Source organism: Carassius auratus, chromosome 14, assembly GCF_003368295.1.
Source record: "Carassius auratus strain Wakin chromosome 14, ASM336829v1, whole genome shotgun sequence".
Classification (NCBI taxonomy): domain Eukaryota; kingdom Metazoa; phylum Chordata; class Actinopteri; order Cypriniformes; family Cyprinidae; genus Carassius; species Carassius auratus.
Window position 1 is genome coordinate 13,315,576 of NC_039256.1, and position 17,407 is coordinate 13,332,982.

At 42.8% G+C, this 17,407-nt stretch overlaps 1 protein-coding gene across 9 annotated transcripts in view; it reads right to left on the minus strand.

The window, feature by feature from the left end:
• The window catches only part of LOC113113695 (baculoviral IAP repeat-containing protein 6-like), an 81,535-nt gene that overhangs the window by 48,153 nt on the left and 15,975 nt on the right, over positions 1 to 17,407 (minus strand). For 3 of the 9 annotated variants that reach the window (XM_026280098.1, XM_026280096.1, XM_026280099.1), the window contains exons 15-55: positions 17,234 to 17,365; positions 16,816 to 16,982; positions 16,363 to 16,496; positions 15,601 to 15,762; positions 15,390 to 15,521; positions 15,146 to 15,243; positions 14,846 to 14,993; positions 14,613 to 14,746; positions 14,370 to 14,516; positions 13,856 to 14,043; positions 13,452 to 13,757; positions 13,114 to 13,213; positions 12,716 to 12,930; positions 12,377 to 12,585; positions 11,499 to 11,845; positions 11,179 to 11,398; positions 10,947 to 11,083; positions 10,733 to 10,870; positions 10,435 to 10,565; positions 10,198 to 10,329; positions 9,869 to 10,084; positions 9,055 to 9,238; positions 8,759 to 8,959; positions 8,237 to 8,370; positions 7,497 to 7,656; positions 7,300 to 7,416; positions 6,754 to 6,908; positions 6,507 to 6,633; positions 5,642 to 5,752; positions 5,319 to 5,449; positions 5,103 to 5,230; positions 4,431 to 4,996; positions 3,615 to 3,790; positions 3,308 to 3,404; positions 3,021 to 3,215; positions 2,715 to 2,915; positions 2,283 to 2,562; positions 1,940 to 2,196; positions 1,631 to 1,739; positions 1,241 to 1,465; positions 35 to 926 (exon numbers count right to left, since the gene is read on the minus strand). In XM_026280098.1, the coding sequence (XP_026135883.1) occupies positions 35 to 926; positions 1,241 to 1,465; positions 1,631 to 1,739; positions 1,940 to 2,196; positions 2,283 to 2,562; positions 2,715 to 2,915; positions 3,021 to 3,215; positions 3,308 to 3,404; positions 3,615 to 3,790; positions 4,431 to 4,996; positions 5,103 to 5,230; positions 5,319 to 5,449; positions 5,642 to 5,752; positions 6,507 to 6,633; positions 6,754 to 6,908; positions 7,300 to 7,416; positions 7,497 to 7,656; positions 8,237 to 8,370; positions 8,759 to 8,959; positions 9,055 to 9,238; positions 9,869 to 10,084; positions 10,198 to 10,329; positions 10,435 to 10,565; positions 10,733 to 10,870; positions 10,947 to 11,083; positions 11,179 to 11,398; positions 11,499 to 11,845; positions 12,377 to 12,585; positions 12,716 to 12,930; positions 13,114 to 13,213; positions 13,452 to 13,757; positions 13,856 to 14,043; positions 14,370 to 14,516; positions 14,613 to 14,746; positions 14,846 to 14,993; positions 15,146 to 15,243; positions 15,390 to 15,521; positions 15,601 to 15,762; positions 16,363 to 16,496; positions 16,816 to 16,982; positions 17,234 to 17,365 (8,039 nt within the window). The remainder of the gene's footprint in view (positions 1 to 34; positions 927 to 1,240; positions 1,466 to 1,630; positions 1,740 to 1,939; positions 2,197 to 2,282; positions 2,563 to 2,714; positions 2,916 to 3,020; positions 3,216 to 3,307; positions 3,405 to 3,614; positions 3,791 to 4,430; positions 4,997 to 5,102; positions 5,231 to 5,318; positions 5,450 to 5,641; positions 5,753 to 6,506; positions 6,634 to 6,753; positions 6,909 to 7,299; positions 7,417 to 7,496; positions 7,657 to 8,236; positions 8,371 to 8,758; positions 8,960 to 9,054; positions 9,239 to 9,868; positions 10,085 to 10,197; positions 10,330 to 10,434; positions 10,566 to 10,732; positions 10,871 to 10,946; positions 11,084 to 11,178; positions 11,399 to 11,498; positions 11,846 to 12,376; positions 12,586 to 12,715; positions 12,931 to 13,113; positions 13,214 to 13,451; positions 13,758 to 13,855; positions 14,044 to 14,369; positions 14,517 to 14,612; positions 14,747 to 14,845; positions 14,994 to 15,145; positions 15,244 to 15,389; positions 15,522 to 15,600; positions 15,763 to 16,362; positions 16,497 to 16,815; positions 16,983 to 17,233; positions 17,366 to 17,407) is intronic. The other 6 variants (XM_026280103.1, XM_026280101.1, XM_026280097.1 and 3 more) reach the window with 6 other exon arrangements.

The following is a 17,407-nucleotide window of genomic DNA, read 5'->3' on the forward strand; positions in this document are numbered from 1 at the left end:
CAAAACAACACTCAAAAAGGCACCACGAACACACCTGTGCCATGAGCCTCTGGTTGTTTGGATGGCAGGAAATGCATTGCAGGAAGAAAGCTACTGTTGCATTCTCAATGGCTGTCCTTTGCTGTGTGGTGAGTCCACTGCTGCGGCTCGTTGATGCCAGTGAATAAGACGCCCCTGAGGTGTGAGGTGCGGTGCTGGCATGTGACGTGCTGGGTGATGCACGGTGTCCAAAAATCCTGCTGCTGCTGCCATTGCTTGCACTGGCATTAGCAGCCCCACTGGCACTACAGTGGCACAGGAGAAACAACAGTGCTGTCCAGAGTGGGTTCACTTCTGGCCCACCCAACCAGTCCTTCATGGTGTGACTGTTTCCAACTTCTGTTAGAAACCGCAATACGGGCGCCGCCAGCTCAGGAGACAGTGGCGGTCTGTTTGTCGAGGATGAAAAGGGTTGGTTGTGTGAGTACGGCCGTCTCTCTGCCGGTCCAGAGAATCCAGCAGGCAAGGGAAGGTCTGCACTGACCAACAGGTTGCAGCAAAGGTCGGCTAAGCTGCGAACAAGCAGGGACGGCAGACCAGAGTCCAACAGCTGCTGGATGGCACCTGGAGACTGGGACGCAGCTGCTAAGGTCACCAACTGGCACTCTGAGAGGGTGACGGGCACAGCTACCGGTGCCCGAGCATGTTTAGAGTCATCTGTGAGGGAGGCAGCACTGTTTAAGTCATGCTGCTTCTTGCCGTCGTCTGTCATTGCCATTCGGCGCTGTGCACTTGTCTGGGCAACAGGGGGCGCCACTATACCCATCCAGGACATGAGCAGAGAAAAGTAACTAGGGTGGATATGGCACATTGAACAAAGCAAGCTGTCCACAGCCTTCTTTAAAACAATGTTAGAGGGCAAAGACATGGACCAGCTGTACAACAACCTGCAAAATATGGAGAAAAAGACAAGCAGCGCTAGAATTAACAGTTCAGGTCGCCTAAAAACAGCTTCAAGATTTAATAATGCTCCGAACTGTTTGTGTTTAAGGCTGATGCGGTTTTATTTGCACCATGTACACAGTGAAGGCTGTTTCACTTTGTTCTAATCGGTACACAATGTATTCATACCTAAAGAGAGAATGAAATATAGAAGCGTGTGGGAAAGGAAAAGCAGAATATGTACTCTCAGCCTTTCCCGCACCTAAAATTTACCTTGTACACAAGACAATAAATGTTTATTTTAACAATGCGGACTTACTCGAAAAGCTCTCCGTTGAGCAGTCCGGGCAAGTCGTAGTCAACGGGCAACTCATAACTATGCCATAAGATGGAGGCCACGCAGTGCAGATGTGATGGGGATGGCATTAGCAAACCATATTCCCTTGAGGGTGGAGCACTCGAACCCACAGAGCTTGACGGAGAACTCTGCTTCAGGGCAGCAATCCGGGACGAATCATACACCCACTGTAGCAGAGCCTGGATCCTACAACACAATCACAAACATAACCCAGGACATCAAGAACCAAAAAAATGTGTGTGTTACCGTTAACAAAGGTTATGAAGTTATAACAGAAGTTATGCTTTGGGAAAACAAGCTCCATTTGGAAGCTTTAGGATTTAATTTTACGTTATGATGAAGGGCACAGACCTGTCTTTGGTACCGGGGTCCTGAGTGGTGCCCAGCTGGTAGAGAATGTCTATAGTTGAGTCTGATGACAGGCCATTTAACCTCCCGAAGAGCAGCGGGCTGTTCAGATCTACAACAAAAAACCACCAAAGAGTTAAAAGGAGAGTCCAACAAAATCATGATGCGGATCATTAAAGTGGAGAAACTGGTTTGAACGTAGACTCTCTGAATTTACACGAGGCACAAATCAGTTTAATACTGCTTGGCATTCAAATACAGCAGTCAAGCATTAATGAGAAACAATCTTTATTAAAATCTTTATAGTCTTACTGGCCAAATCGGTGCCGGAAGCAGCACAGTTGCGCAACAAGATGTCAATGAGTTTGAGGCCTATGCGTGTGGACTGCAGGCCGATTTTCACGAGCACCGCCTCAATGTTGGGCGAGTGCATGCCACAGTACGGGGACATAAGGAGGGCGGCGCAGGTCTGCAGGAGGTTTGCTGTGGGAGCGGCAGCACTGGCCATCATGGCCTCCAGATCAGAAACATGAGTCAAGCAATGATGCAGCAACCGTAACCAGCCAATACTGAGAAAGAAAGAGAAGAAATGTAGATATTATAACAGATCGAGGCTTGAAACGGGAAATAAGATGTTAAAAATGTTTTCCAATACCTGGTTTTGGAGACCTGGTCCTCAGACGGCAGGAAAGGATTGTTAACAGTGGCCGAGGAAGTGTTTCCGAAAGCAGTCAGGCCCAGTAGTTTAATCTGAGAGAGGCCCAGTGTGCTGGCGTCCCGCGGCCGATGCAACCTCAAACACACGGCAGACGCCACCTCTGCCTTTACCAGCTGGAATTTAATATACGTGAGACCACTAGTGATGACTGGGGACGACAGGGGAAGCATGTTTACACCGTCTGCGCTGATCTCCACAGACACCGAGGATGGGCATGCTGGGAAAGAAAAGAGAAGCATTTAGTAGTACTTCAACTTTTAGCATAGTCCTTTCTAGTATAAAAAGCTTCATATATTGGCCAAATATAATATACTGCTGTGTCAACTGGGGTTTTGGTCCAATATTATTGCATTGTGTGTTCACACTCACTAGCGAGGGATGCCAGGTGCGGCTGTATGTGAATCTCCTTGAGCAGAACGGCAGCGGGCAGGTGGATGGTGAGATCACACCAGGCTTCTTCAGGAAGGAATATGTAGGACCAAGCGGCAGAACGGGCCCGGCGATGTGGGGGTGTGGCCTGAAGTAACACTTCCGCTGGCTGTGCTGTGGGACTGCTAGAGTTGATTGTGCCTGCAAGGGAACAGCATCAACAATGAATATAAATGCAATTTTAATACTTAGACGTTATTATGAAAAGATGGGGTTATGACTCAAAATAAAGCACGTTTGCTGTACCAAGAGGAGCAAAGTTGTGCAGTCCTTCTGCATTGTCTGGTTCTGAGGTAAGCACTCGTGCTTTCAGGCTGCCGTCTGCTGCTTTACCAGGCCCAGAGTCTAGGAACTTCATAATAGTGGACACCATACTGCGTGCTGTGTTCACGATGGCTCGTGTGCTGGTGACCATGTTGTTACAGATGAGCTGCACGCCACCTAAATGCACACAAAAAATAAATAATAAAGATTCAGGACGTACAGACCAGCTCAAACAGAGTTTTAACTCTAAAGTGTTAGTTTTGACATACCCATGTCATGGAAGGCCTTCAAAGCCTCGCTGGTGTCAAGTACTCTCAAAATAAACCACAGTAAAGGCTCAGAGAGCTGACATGTTGATAGAGACCCCTGTTTAAAAAAATAAATAATAATTACAGAACATTGAAATGATACAATGACAAAGCAAGCATTGATGGCTTGTTTACAGTTTTATATTACTTCCTTACATACTGAATGTCTGTCCTCTAAAATGTGAAAATTATTTGAATGTGTGTTCAAGCCCACAATATACTAGAACAGACCATGTTTGTGTTCTCTCAGTTTGTCTGCGAGTCTCACCTGTCGGCCCATATACCCACAGGCCATGTAAGTGAGAATGGGCTGCAGCATGACCTGGACAGATGTGGCTCTTTTACTCAAAGTAGTCAGGATAGTGAAGAGGCCATCGCCCACCGAGATGGCATCCAACCCACCATGAAAGTTCTCATGTTTGGTTAGGTGGAGCCCACTAGCACCTGAAACGAGAGAGAAAACACATCAGCAAAAGAAGAAATGCATGAAATTCAGTATAATAGGTACAAATATAATTAAAAGGGTAGGATTTTTGGTTTTGAGATAAGTCTTATTCACACAAAAGTGGTATTTAATTGATCAAAAATACAGTAATATTGTGAGATTTCAAATTTGAAATTTTGAATTTAAAATTGTAATTTATTTCTATGACAAAGCTGAACTTTCAGCAGTCATTACTACAGTCTTCTTACAGTCTTGTCCTTGTTAAATAAAATACCGTATATTTCCGACTATAAGTCGCACTGGACTAAAAGTCGCATTTATTTAGAACCAAGAGAAAACATTACCGTCTACAGCCGTGAGAGGGCGCTCTGTGTTTTCAGTGTAGACAACAGGAGCACTGAGCAGCATAGAGCGCCCTCTCACGGCTGGAGACGGTAATGTTTTCTCTTGGTTCATTTCTCTCGGTTCATGTCAAATTCATTTTGCTAAATAAGTTGCACCTAAATAAGTCGCAACTTATTTTTGCTAAATAAGTCGCAGGACCAGCCAAACTATGAAAAAAGTGTGATTTATAGTTCGGAAAAATACGGTAATAATAATAAAATAAAAAAACTTTCGAATGAAAATATGATGACGTACCAATTATCATGGCCATGGCACTGCTGTTGCATTGCCCCAATGCCGACAAGATCTGACTCATAATCTGCTGATTGGCCAAAACCAGGTCTGCCACACCTGCAGCTGGTCCCTGGTGCTGAGCTGTGCCTGCCGCCCCACACTCTTTGCTTCCACACACTTTTTCTTCATCCGACACGCTGTCAGTGGCTCCCCCCGCTGGAGGCAGCCTCCCACTGAACTCCCGATCGCCTGACAGTGGCAGCATCACCAAAGCATTGACCAGCTTCAGGAGGTCAAACATCAGCTGGTCTCTTGTGGTTTCGCCACACACAGCCTTAGCATCGCCAGGGCGAATGATATTGGCGAACAGGCCCCCGAAACAGGCACGGGCACCCACAGAACTGTCCGAGCCGCTGCGTGAGACCACCTTATCTGAGCAAGTGATGTAGTGGTGAACCAAAAAGGTGACCGATTCGATGACAGCCAAGATGGTGGTCACAGAAACCACTTCGAAGTTTTGTTCCAGGGTGAACTCCAAAAGCTTCACCTGCGCATCTAATGGACCCTGGCCAGAGTGGAATGGACCCCTACAACCAGATAAGATGATAAAAAAAGACAAAAAAACTTATTTAAAACAACCACATGTTTAAGAAGCACCAGTTTAATAACATAAATGGTGAATTAATGATCCACCTCTCCGTTGACAGGATGTGCAACAGTTTAAGCAGAAATTCGCTGAACATCTGTGGACACGTGGAGGACAGGTGCACCTGTAACCTGGTTAAAAACTCCTGCAAGGCTTGTGTTGCAGTGGGGCCGACCTGAAAGAGCGAGGAAGACAAGTGAGGCATTTACCAAATACATCATTATGAAACCAGTCATGCGCATACTCTTCATTAAGCACAATACCTGTGAGCTGTGCTGGCTGGTGCCATGAGGGTTCCCTCCAGATAGGAAACGCACAAGCACGTGCACAAGTGTGGGGTCAGACACCATCTGTTGGGCTGTGCTCTCCTGTACACCCATCCCACCGCTGGAGGCTGCAGATGCAACACGCACATTATCGCTGGGGTTAATCTGAAAGTGTGTCACCAGTGTTTGCTTCTATAGTCAGCTGGCGGGAAAACCCACATACAGAAATGCAGGCCTCCCCGTGGGAACACCTACACGTCTGAGTGCCTCTAGAAACACACCAGATGAACAAAGACGGGCTCGGCCAATCAGATACTCACCACTAGCAGGCATATTAGTCATGAGGGTGAGACTGTGCAGTACAAGACACCATGTTCTCAGAGAGGTGTTGGGGTACCAGGCCAGCACTGACAGGAAACTGCTAATAGAGGCTGAGAGACAAGAGTAACAGTCAATTATAAGCATTACAAAATCCACACTGAAGTTAATGAGAGAAAGTGAACCATCTAACCCGCACCTGTATTTATTTTGCTCGTTATTACCATTGCTCTCCTTCATAAACCTTTTAATGCATTTATTTTAAAAAATATTTTTTTCTTTAAAATATTTATCTTTTTCCACTGCATATTGCATTTTAACATTTTTCTCAATTTATTTACTATTTTTGTTGTGGCACTACATTCTTTGTGTGCAGCTAATCAGAATATTTGAGATGCTCCAAATACTGCAACACTTCAGTAGGCATGTTTACATTCACTCATTTTTATAAATCATAATAAATCTAATCTGATTTCGTATTTTGAAAATTCAGTTAATATGAATCTTAAACGCTGTAATCCTATTCACACATTCGTTTTCAAGTGCATTATATATGTTCCAAACAAACTTCAAACTTGGAAGTAAGCACTATTGTTCTAAACATTTTACATATGTTCAAGGTATTTTTGAATTGGAGCACTTTTCAGTCCAATTCTTCTGGTGAGTTAGGTAAACGTGGGTAGCGAGACTGACACTTGTTAAAGTGTGAAAATGATTTCAGCAGGTTACTAGCTGTATCCTTGGTTGTAGTAACACATAAAACCAACTATTCAATTTAAGATCCTGTGGGTATCAACAGTCCAATCTCCTCAACAATACGCTAATATCTTCAGATCTAAGTGTTCTAGCGGTTGCTGAATATCACACCTTGGTTAAGGGGGATTGTGGGCACTCTGCTGGCGTTAAAGAGGAAGATGTCTGTACCGCTCTCCTCTGACCCTCCGGAGCAGGAACTCAAACTCAGAGTTAACCACAGCTGCAGCAAAGACTCCAACTAGACAGAGAAAAAGAGGGTGTGATTCTGTAACTTCACGGAGTAAAAAATTATTCAGGAATTTAGATTTAAGGGCAAACTCAGTAAATAAAAAGTGACAAATCCATACTGTGCCCGCACCTGAACATGATGCACTTGCAATAAAGAGAAGAGTTTGTTGAAGCAGGTGCTCAACATGGGGATGGAAGAGGCTTGTATCATCAGACTGCTACTGGGGGGAGAGCTATGGAACCCACGCAAAAGAGAGTCATCCGTCCCATTTGAAGACTGGCTCACTGAAAGAGAAAAGGAAAAAAAAAAGACCATAGGGGTTGATTAGCTAAATAAAAAATAAAAAAAAGAGACAAAAAAATATGACTCCCACACCTTTGGACCAGTGAAATTTACTTTAACAATTATAATTACGAGAAAATAAATTAATAATATTTTTTTTTTTTTGAAAGATTTTGTAAAGCTCACTTATTATCCATTTCTGCAAAAAGAAATGTTTTAGAATGGAGTCTGAAATTGAAAAATGTATACTCACTATACACTCTTCAAGATAAGATGATAACTTTTTCAGTGTTGGAAATAATATTTAAAAAATAAAACAAAACAAAAAAAAATTATATTTCCAGATTTTCCTTTACTGTGGGAACACTGTACAGATGTTGTGTGTGTGTGTACCAGAAGGAGATGTGGATGTTAGCGCCTGCAGTATTGCGTCTGCCTCCAGTGTTGCCATCATCTTCAGCATGAGCTCCGCCTGCTGTTCTAATCCCACTTCCAGTCGAGCGTCCAGTGCTGGGATAACAATTAAGGTGCTTTAGCGCTCAGACTTCATTATAGCTTTTATTTTATCGATTTATTTTGGCACTTCTCACCCTGAGACACAGATACTGAGAGGTTCTGAGATCCAGGCTTCTCTGCGGTGGCAGCCGCAGGGGGTTTGGACACAGGTATGCCCACACCCCCTGTGTAGGGGTTATAACTGTATGAGCCGTAGTCGGCACCCCAGTAATCATACCAGGTACTACTGATCGGCTGCAAGAGAGGACATAAAAAAGAAACCAAAAAACAAAACAAAAACAATCTCAGATACCCGTCTCCGAGAAAAACATTACTGGAAAAGTGGTTAAAACATTGGCTTGGTGCAAAACAGCTCTAAATATTACAACCAAACTTTAACTACTTGTTGTTCATTACATAATGCATGCAAAATAGGGGTGTAACAGTTAATTGCACAGTTCACGTCCCACAGTTCTTTATGCATGTTTATACCTTGCAACTTTGAGGATAAATGTTGTGTGTGAATTATAATGCATGTCTACTTTCAATAGTAGTTATGGTTATTTTCCATGCTGCTAAATTGCTGTACTTTAAGACTTTACACAAAAGAGCTGCATTTTCCAGCAAGTGTGATAAGAGCTTTTAAAAAAGAAATTGAGTAAACGGATGGGTATGAGAAAGTCAAGAGGTTAAAATACGGGTTAAGAGTTTAATATGGGCTATCAATATAGTCCATATTTTAGCAATGTGACCGGAGAACCGTGAGAAATTTGAACCATTACACCCCTAATACTGAAAGACAGAAAAGGAAAGATAAAAAGAATGAGGTCCATACCTTAAAAACCTTGGCGGCGAGTGGATCTTTTTCCAAATCAATATCTAAAGGATCAATATCAACATCCATCAAGTCTTGTAGCAAGTCAAAGTCAATGTCTTTATCTTTTTCCAAAGATGACAGTGGTGGAGCACCTTTGGGCAACGAAAAGACCTTTAATATTGCAAGAGCAGCGCACCAAGAGAAGCAACTACACAGACCGCCTTCTTTAGGACGTCCGGCTGTCAAACTCCTCTTAGACCGACAGGGCGCCGGAACAGTGGATTGTTGACCCATTTTGAAAAAGTAAAAAAAGGTAATAAAATGACCAGCAGCTATAGGTAGAGTCACAATAATCTGCACTGTTCCAACCTCCTGTCCACTGCATTATACTACTATTACATATTATAAAAAAAAACAAACACAATAAATACACATGCAGCTCATCTAAGAGAGGAACACAAACAAATAAACACCAGAAACAAAAGAAAAGTGAGGGTCCGTGTGAGGTGACGTGCTATTCGGGCGGGATTACCAACGCACTTTGGAACACAGAGGATGTCCCGGGTGTACCTGCGATGATATCGGGTCCCAGAGGCTCATCGAGGGTCTCCACCAGTGGGATGGGGGTCGGCTGGGGGAGCGAGTCATCACAATCCACAACTACAGAAGAAGAAGCTGCCCCAGCCTCATCAGCCCCTGCCCCCTCCATCCCATCCACACACACCGGAGACAATAGCTCTCCTGCAAACAGATTACGACATCTCAATATAAAACATGGACATGTAAAATGTGTATGACAGTCTGTGGGCTGCTTTGAACATCTAAATCACACGCACCTGCAAGAATGTCCTGCAGCATGCAGGTGAGAGAGTACTGGGCCCAGGCTCCGCCCCATGAGATGTCCGCGCGGTTAAAGTCTGTTCCCACCAGTAACAGCAGTAACCTCTCCAGCTGCTGCTCTGAAACCACCTCACACAGGTGGATTGTGGGTCGTGTTGCATTTGCTATTCTGGCCAATACCTGAGCAAATGGATGAGATTTAGAATATTTAAGATAGGTATTGTCTAAAAATTTGAAGTCAGACTGATTTTTTTTTTGTTGTTTAAGAAATTGATAAAAAAAAATGTTTTTACAAGGATGCATTAAGCTGGCCAAAAATTACAGTAAAAACATACGTTTCTATTAAAATAAATGTTTTTATTTTTGTGTTCATAGAATCCCCCCCAAAAAAAAAAAGTAACCGAGCTTCCATAAAAATCAGCAGCAACAAATATTATATATATATATATATATATATATTTTTTTTTTTTTACATTTTTTACATTTATATTAATAAGAAGAGTTTATTGAGCGCCAAATCAGAATATTAAAGAGATTTCTAATGCATAATGTGTCAATGAAGACTGGCGTAATGGCTGTTGATTTTTCCATCATAAAAAATATTTTTTTTCCCAAAACGTATTAAATTAAAAAAAAAAAAACAGCTACTTTAAATAATGATAGTATTTCACAGTATTGTTGTTTTACTGTATTTTTGATCAAATAAACGCATTCTTTGAAAAAATTATTCACAAATCTTAAAACCTTAGAATGGTAGTATACCAAAAACGAGCACACTTTTTCCTCGATATTTCAAAAAGTAAGTTGCACCTTGCAGACAAACAGTAGCAGGTCTGCGTGACAGGTAAAGTCCATGGAAAGGAGGAAGAGAGCAAGCTTCTGGACGACGCAGATGCAGCGCTCGTGAGATAGCGTGAAGGGCAGGAGCTCCACCTCAGGGGTCTCTTTTGCCACCGATGCCTCCGAGTCCAAGGTGGAGCGTGGCCATTCGGCTGTCCGCCTCAAACGGATCAGATCTTTAAAGTGCTGCCAAAGAAAGAGAACCACAGGGATAGTGTTATGATCTGTTTAAAGGCTACTTTTATCATCGAATGTTGTCCCACACCCATCCCTGAGGGACAAGGAGTTTGGATTCTCACCTTGGACGTGGCTTGTTTGAGTTTGGCTTGTTCCACCAGCAGCTTGTAGGAGGAGCCTTTGTTGCTCTGAATTTTCTCTTTCTCAATTTGTTCTACTAAAGCCTTCTGTTTGGCTTTCAATAAATTCAACTGCTGCAATGAAAGGAGAATTGATCAACATCCACACTATACGTACAGAGGAAAAATTTCAAGTTCAGATGTATAAGATCACAGGATGATTGTGTGAGACACATTTACCTGTTTATGGTGGACTAGCTGTTTGCGGATCTTGCGTGAATATAGACGATCTAAACTGCTGTTACTGCCTTTGGCAGATCTGCTCGGGTTATGAGACTGCAGACTGTTGTTTATGAAACTCCACTGGTTTCCTGGTGTGATTGGAAAGAGGAAAACAAAGACACATTACCAGTGAAGTAACATCTCCATACAGTATGCACACTACCATTCAAACATTCTGGGTCAGATTTTTTTTTTTTTTAAGAAATTTATACTGGATTTTCCAGTTTTTATGCTTGTCCAGGCCTAAGAATCTCACCTGTAAAGGATCTTTCTCTGTCTTTAGACCCCAGAGGTTTCTTAGCTGCAGTGGCTTCATCTTCAACACTCGCCACATAGTCCAGTAGTCGAGAGACCAGCATGACCACCCAGCTGATCATGGGGATATCCAACACGCCTTTAAACACACACAAAGCTGTAACATAACCATAAACGCACAATCTCAAGTCTCATTCTCATTCTCAAACACGCACCTTCTGTCCTGCGGTGCTGTGATGCGCTAGTCTGTTGCAGAGGGGATAACAGGGTGTCCAAAAGGTTCAACAAACCCTCCAAAACCCCACTGTTACCCAAAGATCTCTGGCCAATACAGGACAGCAACATAAATACCCTGAGGAAACAAGACAGATAAATAAGTCTGAGTATCCTTGGGAATAGTTATGATAATGTCATCCAACTTCTGTATGAGTGTGTTGTTTGTGTTACCTGTCCTGAGGGAAGATGAGCAGCTGCTCGGAGTTGTAAAGCTCCTGCAGGACGTTGGACAGGAATTGGCCCCACCACCTCTCGCCTCCACACAGCTGCACCAGCAGCAGACCCGCATGCAGACGGATCTTAGGAGTTCCACTGATGCACAGCTGCTTAAAGAGCTCTTCACACGCCTGGGCATGAAACGTGTTTTGCAACACTGAGGGCACAGAGTGACCTGCGCAAGAGAGTGGGCAACATTCATTCATTAAAACTGAAGGAGTGGAATAAGGTCATTTCAAAAGTGATGTCACTTTAAAAGCGGCTTCCTCCCTCACCATTGCAGCAGTGCAGCAGGCTGAGCAGCGTGTCCAACAGGTATCTGATGATAGTTCTGAGCTGCTCGGTAGAAGAGTTCTGGACCAGCTCTCTGGGGTCATAGTTCTCGGGCAGGTGTTTCCGGGTGGCTCCCAGAGACACACGCAACCTCTGGACCGCGTGGTGCGCCAGGTTGAGCTGCAGCTGGAGCTGAATGCAGTCTTGATAGGCAGAGAAAACACGGGAATCCTCCTCAACGGCTTTATCTGGCTTGCACAGGAAGTACTGTGCATTATTAGCGCTGTTAAGAGGTGGCAGGTCGATGTTCTGAAGTAGTGTCTCAAGTCGATGACAGGCCAGATTATACCTGTGAGAGGTTAGCAAATTTAATACAGCATAAATTCCACCTATACCATTTGTGCAAAATGAAAACTCGCTTAAAAAATGTTAACGCAATATTTTAATTATTAGCACTTATTCCAGTATAATTCTAAATACATGACCATTTAAAAGTTTGGGGTTCATAAGATTTTTAAATATTTTTGAATAATTGTCTTATGTTCACCAAGGCTGCATAATTTAAAATAAACATTTTCTATTCTAGAATGTTTAAAGATATATTTTATTCTGGTGATGGCAAAGCTGGAATTTTCAGAATTTTCGTCAAACTGTTTTTCGGCATTTTATTTTTGTGGCAACCGTGATATTCCTTATTCTTAGGGTTCTTTGATGAATAGAAAGTTTAAAAGAACATTGAAATAATTTTTTAGTAACATAAAAAAATGTCTTTACTGTCACTTTTGTTCAACTCAACATGCCCCTGAAAAAATAAATAAATAAATAAAACTTGCTCACCCTAAATTATGAATGCCAATGGCAGCTTTAAAGCCTCACTAACCTGCACTGAATGTCTTCCTGTAGGGCCACCATCATCGACAAATGTTGATCCAGATCTGGCTGACTGCCAGCGTCGCTCTCTCCCCTAAGAGGGTCATGCATCAGCTTCAGTTCACTTTCCCATGGCAGGATATAGGTGTGGCCATAATAAAAACCCAATGGGATTTTAGCCCGGGCATTAGTGCTGCCATATCGACCAATCACAGTGATCTGGGGGAGGGTGACAAAATGAGTGACAGAGATGTCTCAATATAAGAATGATATTTTCTGCATTAAAGCTTATAGAAAACAAACTGTTATGAGCCCTGTACACATTAGAATATGATAAACGTGCATAAACCTTCATGAATCTGCAGACTGGAGGTGGCAGCAAGTCGTGCAGAATCAGCGAGTGCGTGCTGATATCTGTGGCGACCACGAGTCGCCTCCCGTCCACCTCCTCCCCAAGAGTCCAAATATCGATGGAAAGGGAGGCCAAGTCAGCACATGTGGGGATCAGTGCATCCGTCAGCAACACCGCTCGGCCGAAATCTAGAGTCACAAACCGTCTTGCACCTACAGAGAAAAAGACATTCCGTCTTTACCTCAAAGATCAGACGATCCAAAGATGTGCACCAAAACATGCTAGATTTTGTATAACATGATGAAAAAAATGCAAGTCAAACAATTCCAATTCCCTTGGAAGTTTTCTGGTGTTGGGAACCACTGCTCTAGTGTGTGGGCTGAAGTGTGAAGTACCTGAATGCATTCGTTCGATTATTATGGACTGGTGAGGTGGAGGTTGTAGAAAGTGAGAGGCCTGTGAGATTGCCAATGCCAGGCCACTTCCTACGGGGTTCTGCAATGACAGCACACACATGCACACACATTAGCTGAACCGAAGTTCAACTTCAGAAAGTAAATAAACAACACACGGCCACTTGCATGAAAATAACACATTATTTATGCTACATTACCTACAAGCCTCTGCTACTGTGCTCAAATTTGCCACAAAATCCATTTTGGAGAATATTTGCTAAATAATAATCATTTAAACAATATGAATTTACAAGCATGAGGAGGTTTTCAAAACGTACTGGTTTGGCTTTCTGTGTGTTTTTATTCTGTGCTGAAAGGTTGACAGGTGGAGGATCGATCACAGATCCTGGGAAGAGCTGAGCCAGTTCCACACTAATAGCCGCAGACACTGCCTCATTCGGTGGGGTGAGAGGAGGCGTCATGAACAGCGGTGTAGTTTTAGGGGTGGGCGGGATGACGTCAGAGGGGTGGATGAAGAAGCCTGGGGCGGAGGACGGGTTGGATGACACCGAGTTGACAACGCCTGATGCTGCGCCGGCTGCCGCTGAGGTGGTCTGGTGAAGTTTGGCCTCCAGCTTCGCCTTCTGTTTCATGAGAGAACCACTTACTTAAAGTCATAAAGTACTGAATTAATCGTGACGCATCAAGATTAAAATGAATAAAGAATGTATTCATGTATGACCTGCTGCTGGAGTTTTAGAAGCTGTTGCTGCTTCTCCTGAAGAACTTGAAGCTGCTGTTCGGCAGACACCATTGCATGAGACAGAGACTGCAGGGCCACCTGTGCAGCCGAGCTAAGGGCCGTTGATGCTTCACCAACGTTCCCAGAAGACAGCCCTGTCACTGTGGGTGTCACGCCAAAGGTGCTCACTGTAGAAGATGGGAAAGGGAGACAGGCTTTAGCACTAAAGATGTGCTTACATTTACTGGTGCTCAGCAAAAGATTTCATGCAAAATCCAATAATTTAAATAGAAATCAGATCGAGTTTCACATGACGGTGGAAAAGTTTTCGCAGATTTCAGGAGCTGCTCGCTTGGCTGCTTGGTTTGAACGTAACATTTGTGTGAGCTGTGCTTCATGCTAAACTAGTTTCTCCAAGTGGCCACACTTTAAAAGATGAGGTCCATGATGACACACAGTTAGTTGTAAAGCAAACAAGATGTGAAAGAGAGGAAAAGGAAAGTGGGATATATACCGGTGAACATACTTGCATCATCCCTCTCCACCCTGGTGCCATCACTGGTGGAGACGCAAGTAAAGTGCAGGGGTTCGACCTCGAGCAGGCCAGTCAGAGCAGTAAAACTGCCCTCTGCCGCCCCACTGCTGTTCACTTTCCCATTACCTGACATTAGACCCAAAAACCATTAAATGTTTGTCTTTCCTACTTTGATATTTATTGATGAATGAAAGCGTATGAGGGAAGAATGCATTGACACACCTGAGAGAATATCAGACAAGTCAATCTCATCCGACTGGACCCCAATGCTGCTGCTGAAGGCATTCTTACAGGAAGACCCGCTCACCTCCAGATCAAACAGCACTGGGTCAAATGGAGACCCATACAGACCATATCTGAACAGAGATGACCGTGACAAAGCAATGTCATTTCCTTAAAATGATCACTTCTACATGCTCCAAAAGAGCTTTTTGTAACAAATTAAAAAAGTTGACCTGGTCTGCAAAAGTGCCTCAAGTGGAGTCAGGCGGTCCTGCAGCTGCCGAGAGACAGTAGTGAGCAGAGAGGCGCAAGAGGTACTGCAGCCGGCCAGGTCCTCATCTTTCACATAATTTAACAGGACAAAATACCAAAAGACAGATCCTGAAAGACAGGAAGACAAGCATTTTAACATTTCACACTTAATTACATTAAGTATTGCTTAATAAAAAGTTTAAATTTTTGGAATGAAACAGTCTCATCACTATAACAAATATTAAAAGGCACTATACATTTACAACTATAAGAAAAATTACCTCCTGTGGCAGCAGCAGGCAAATAAGGCATATTATCCAGAAGAGCTTTAAACAGAGCCTGGCCAAAACCCTGCTGACCGGGGTCTCCTTTACCGGTACTAAAATGTGAAAGACATTTATCCATTAAACTTAATGAACAAGACAGCACTGTATCTGCACGTTAACGGGAAAGTCTAGTTCATTAGTTCTGCAATGAGACTACAAAAAGACTGAAGATCAGAAAATAGAGAAGCTGCAAACTCACCTAATACAAAGTGCAAGAAAGCGAGAGCATTTATGTGCTACACTGCGTCCAGCCTCAAAGAAACATGCCTCGATGATGTCTGTCAGCCGTCTCCTAGTTTTAGTCAAAAGCCCCTCCTTCCCCTCTCTCAAACTAAAGGACAGGGATTATAAAATTCATTAAAAGATGCAAAAGGTAAAACTGGATGACTAAAAATGCAGCTACGCCTTACCTGCAGGGTCCGTTGGAGTAAACCCCTGCCAGCCAGCAGAGGATGTCCAAAATGAGACTCTGACAGTGTTCTGAGCTCGGTCCGTCTTCTCCACGCTTACACAAACCTCTTAGCAACTTTTCATGGAGCTCAGGAAACTGAAGCATTGCACAGCGTTGCACTCTGGAAAATAAAAGCAGATAGACGGCACATTCAGACAATGGACTGGCCGTGGCATTCCTTAAAATTCATCACTGAACTTGCTTACTTAATGTGCAAACTAACACATGTATACACTACTGTTCAAACACTTGAGTGTCAGTAAGGAAATGCATATTTATTCAACAAGGTTGCATTCAATTGATCAAAACTGACAACAGAGACACTTTTATTTGACCAGACATTTTTTTTTTTTTTTTTCAAATGCTGTTCTGTTGAACTTTCTGTTTATCAAAAATGTATCACAGTCAACACAACAATATTAAGCAGATCTACGGTTATTCAACATTGATTATAAGAAACTTGAGCACCAAATCAGCATATTAGATTGATTTCTGAAGGATAATTTGACACTGAAGACTGGGGAAATGGCTGCTGGAAATTTTTGTGTTGCCTTCACAGAAATGTCATTTATATTAAAATATTTAAAAATAGAAAGGTTATTTTTAATATATCAGAATATACTGTATTTTTGACCAAACAAATACAGCTTTGGGGAGCAGAAAATTAAAATTCTTCCCAACTTCAGATTTGTGAATGGTACTTTATAGTATATACTCCTACCGTTCTTTTGGTACAGACGTTTTCTTAAATCTCCTAATTGTGACAGACACTTCCTGGAGCAAGTCACAGCCCCGCAGGTTATCAGGCTTTTTAGGGGTAGACTGAGGATCTGCTTTAGACGTGGAGGCCTTTTCCTTAAAAACAGAGAGATTTTATGAAAATTAGAACTGTCGTGTGGTTCATGATTTGGTCTTTACCTCTGTGCGAAGAACACAGACCAAGTGAAGAGTTCTCTCTTTTATGAAGCAATGCAGCTATACAGCCACTAGAGGTCTGTACAGTAGTTATATAGCTCAATCTCACCCACAAACCAGGACTCAAGAGCAATGACCTCAATGTCTTGCAGAAATTAGTGTTTTGAAACCGCTTGAACAAACACCAAGGTTTACATGCTTTGGTTTAAAAAAAAAGCATGAAAGTCAGTTACAGTTCAAGTTAGTGTTTGTACTGTACCTTTGTTGCCTGAGCTCTCTGTAGCAGGGATGAGAGCGAATGGGTTTTACTACTGTGAGGTTTGGCTGAGGGCATCCGCACCACCGGCCTCAAGCTCTCATCAAGACCCTTATCATTCACTGCCTTAATGTGCACCAAGAACGAACGATACTTTCCCCCTGCCATGCCTAGAAAGGGGAATGATTTGAATTCATTTGTTCTAAATATAAGATATTTACAACAGAATTCAAGACTATGACATCAGTTTTAATGTGCATACATCTCATTTACTAACACCTAAATGCCTATAATATTTAAAGGTACAATCAGTATTTTTTGTGTTGCATATTCATGCCTGTTAACTACTTTATGCAGCTCTGCACTTGTTTATAGCTGTGTTTTTTCACTGTTAATCTACTGACACACAGTTCAGGCAAACCTTTAAGGAGTTTGGGACTTGTAAGACTGAGCATCCCTGCATGTCCAGACAGATCCAGTCCACCGGACAACCACACCGGCCCACACAAGATATCATCTTTGTGCTCCTGCAAAAACGGACACAGCCTGGAGCCTGAGACAGATGGAGATTTATTATTAAAAAAATGCTGACAGA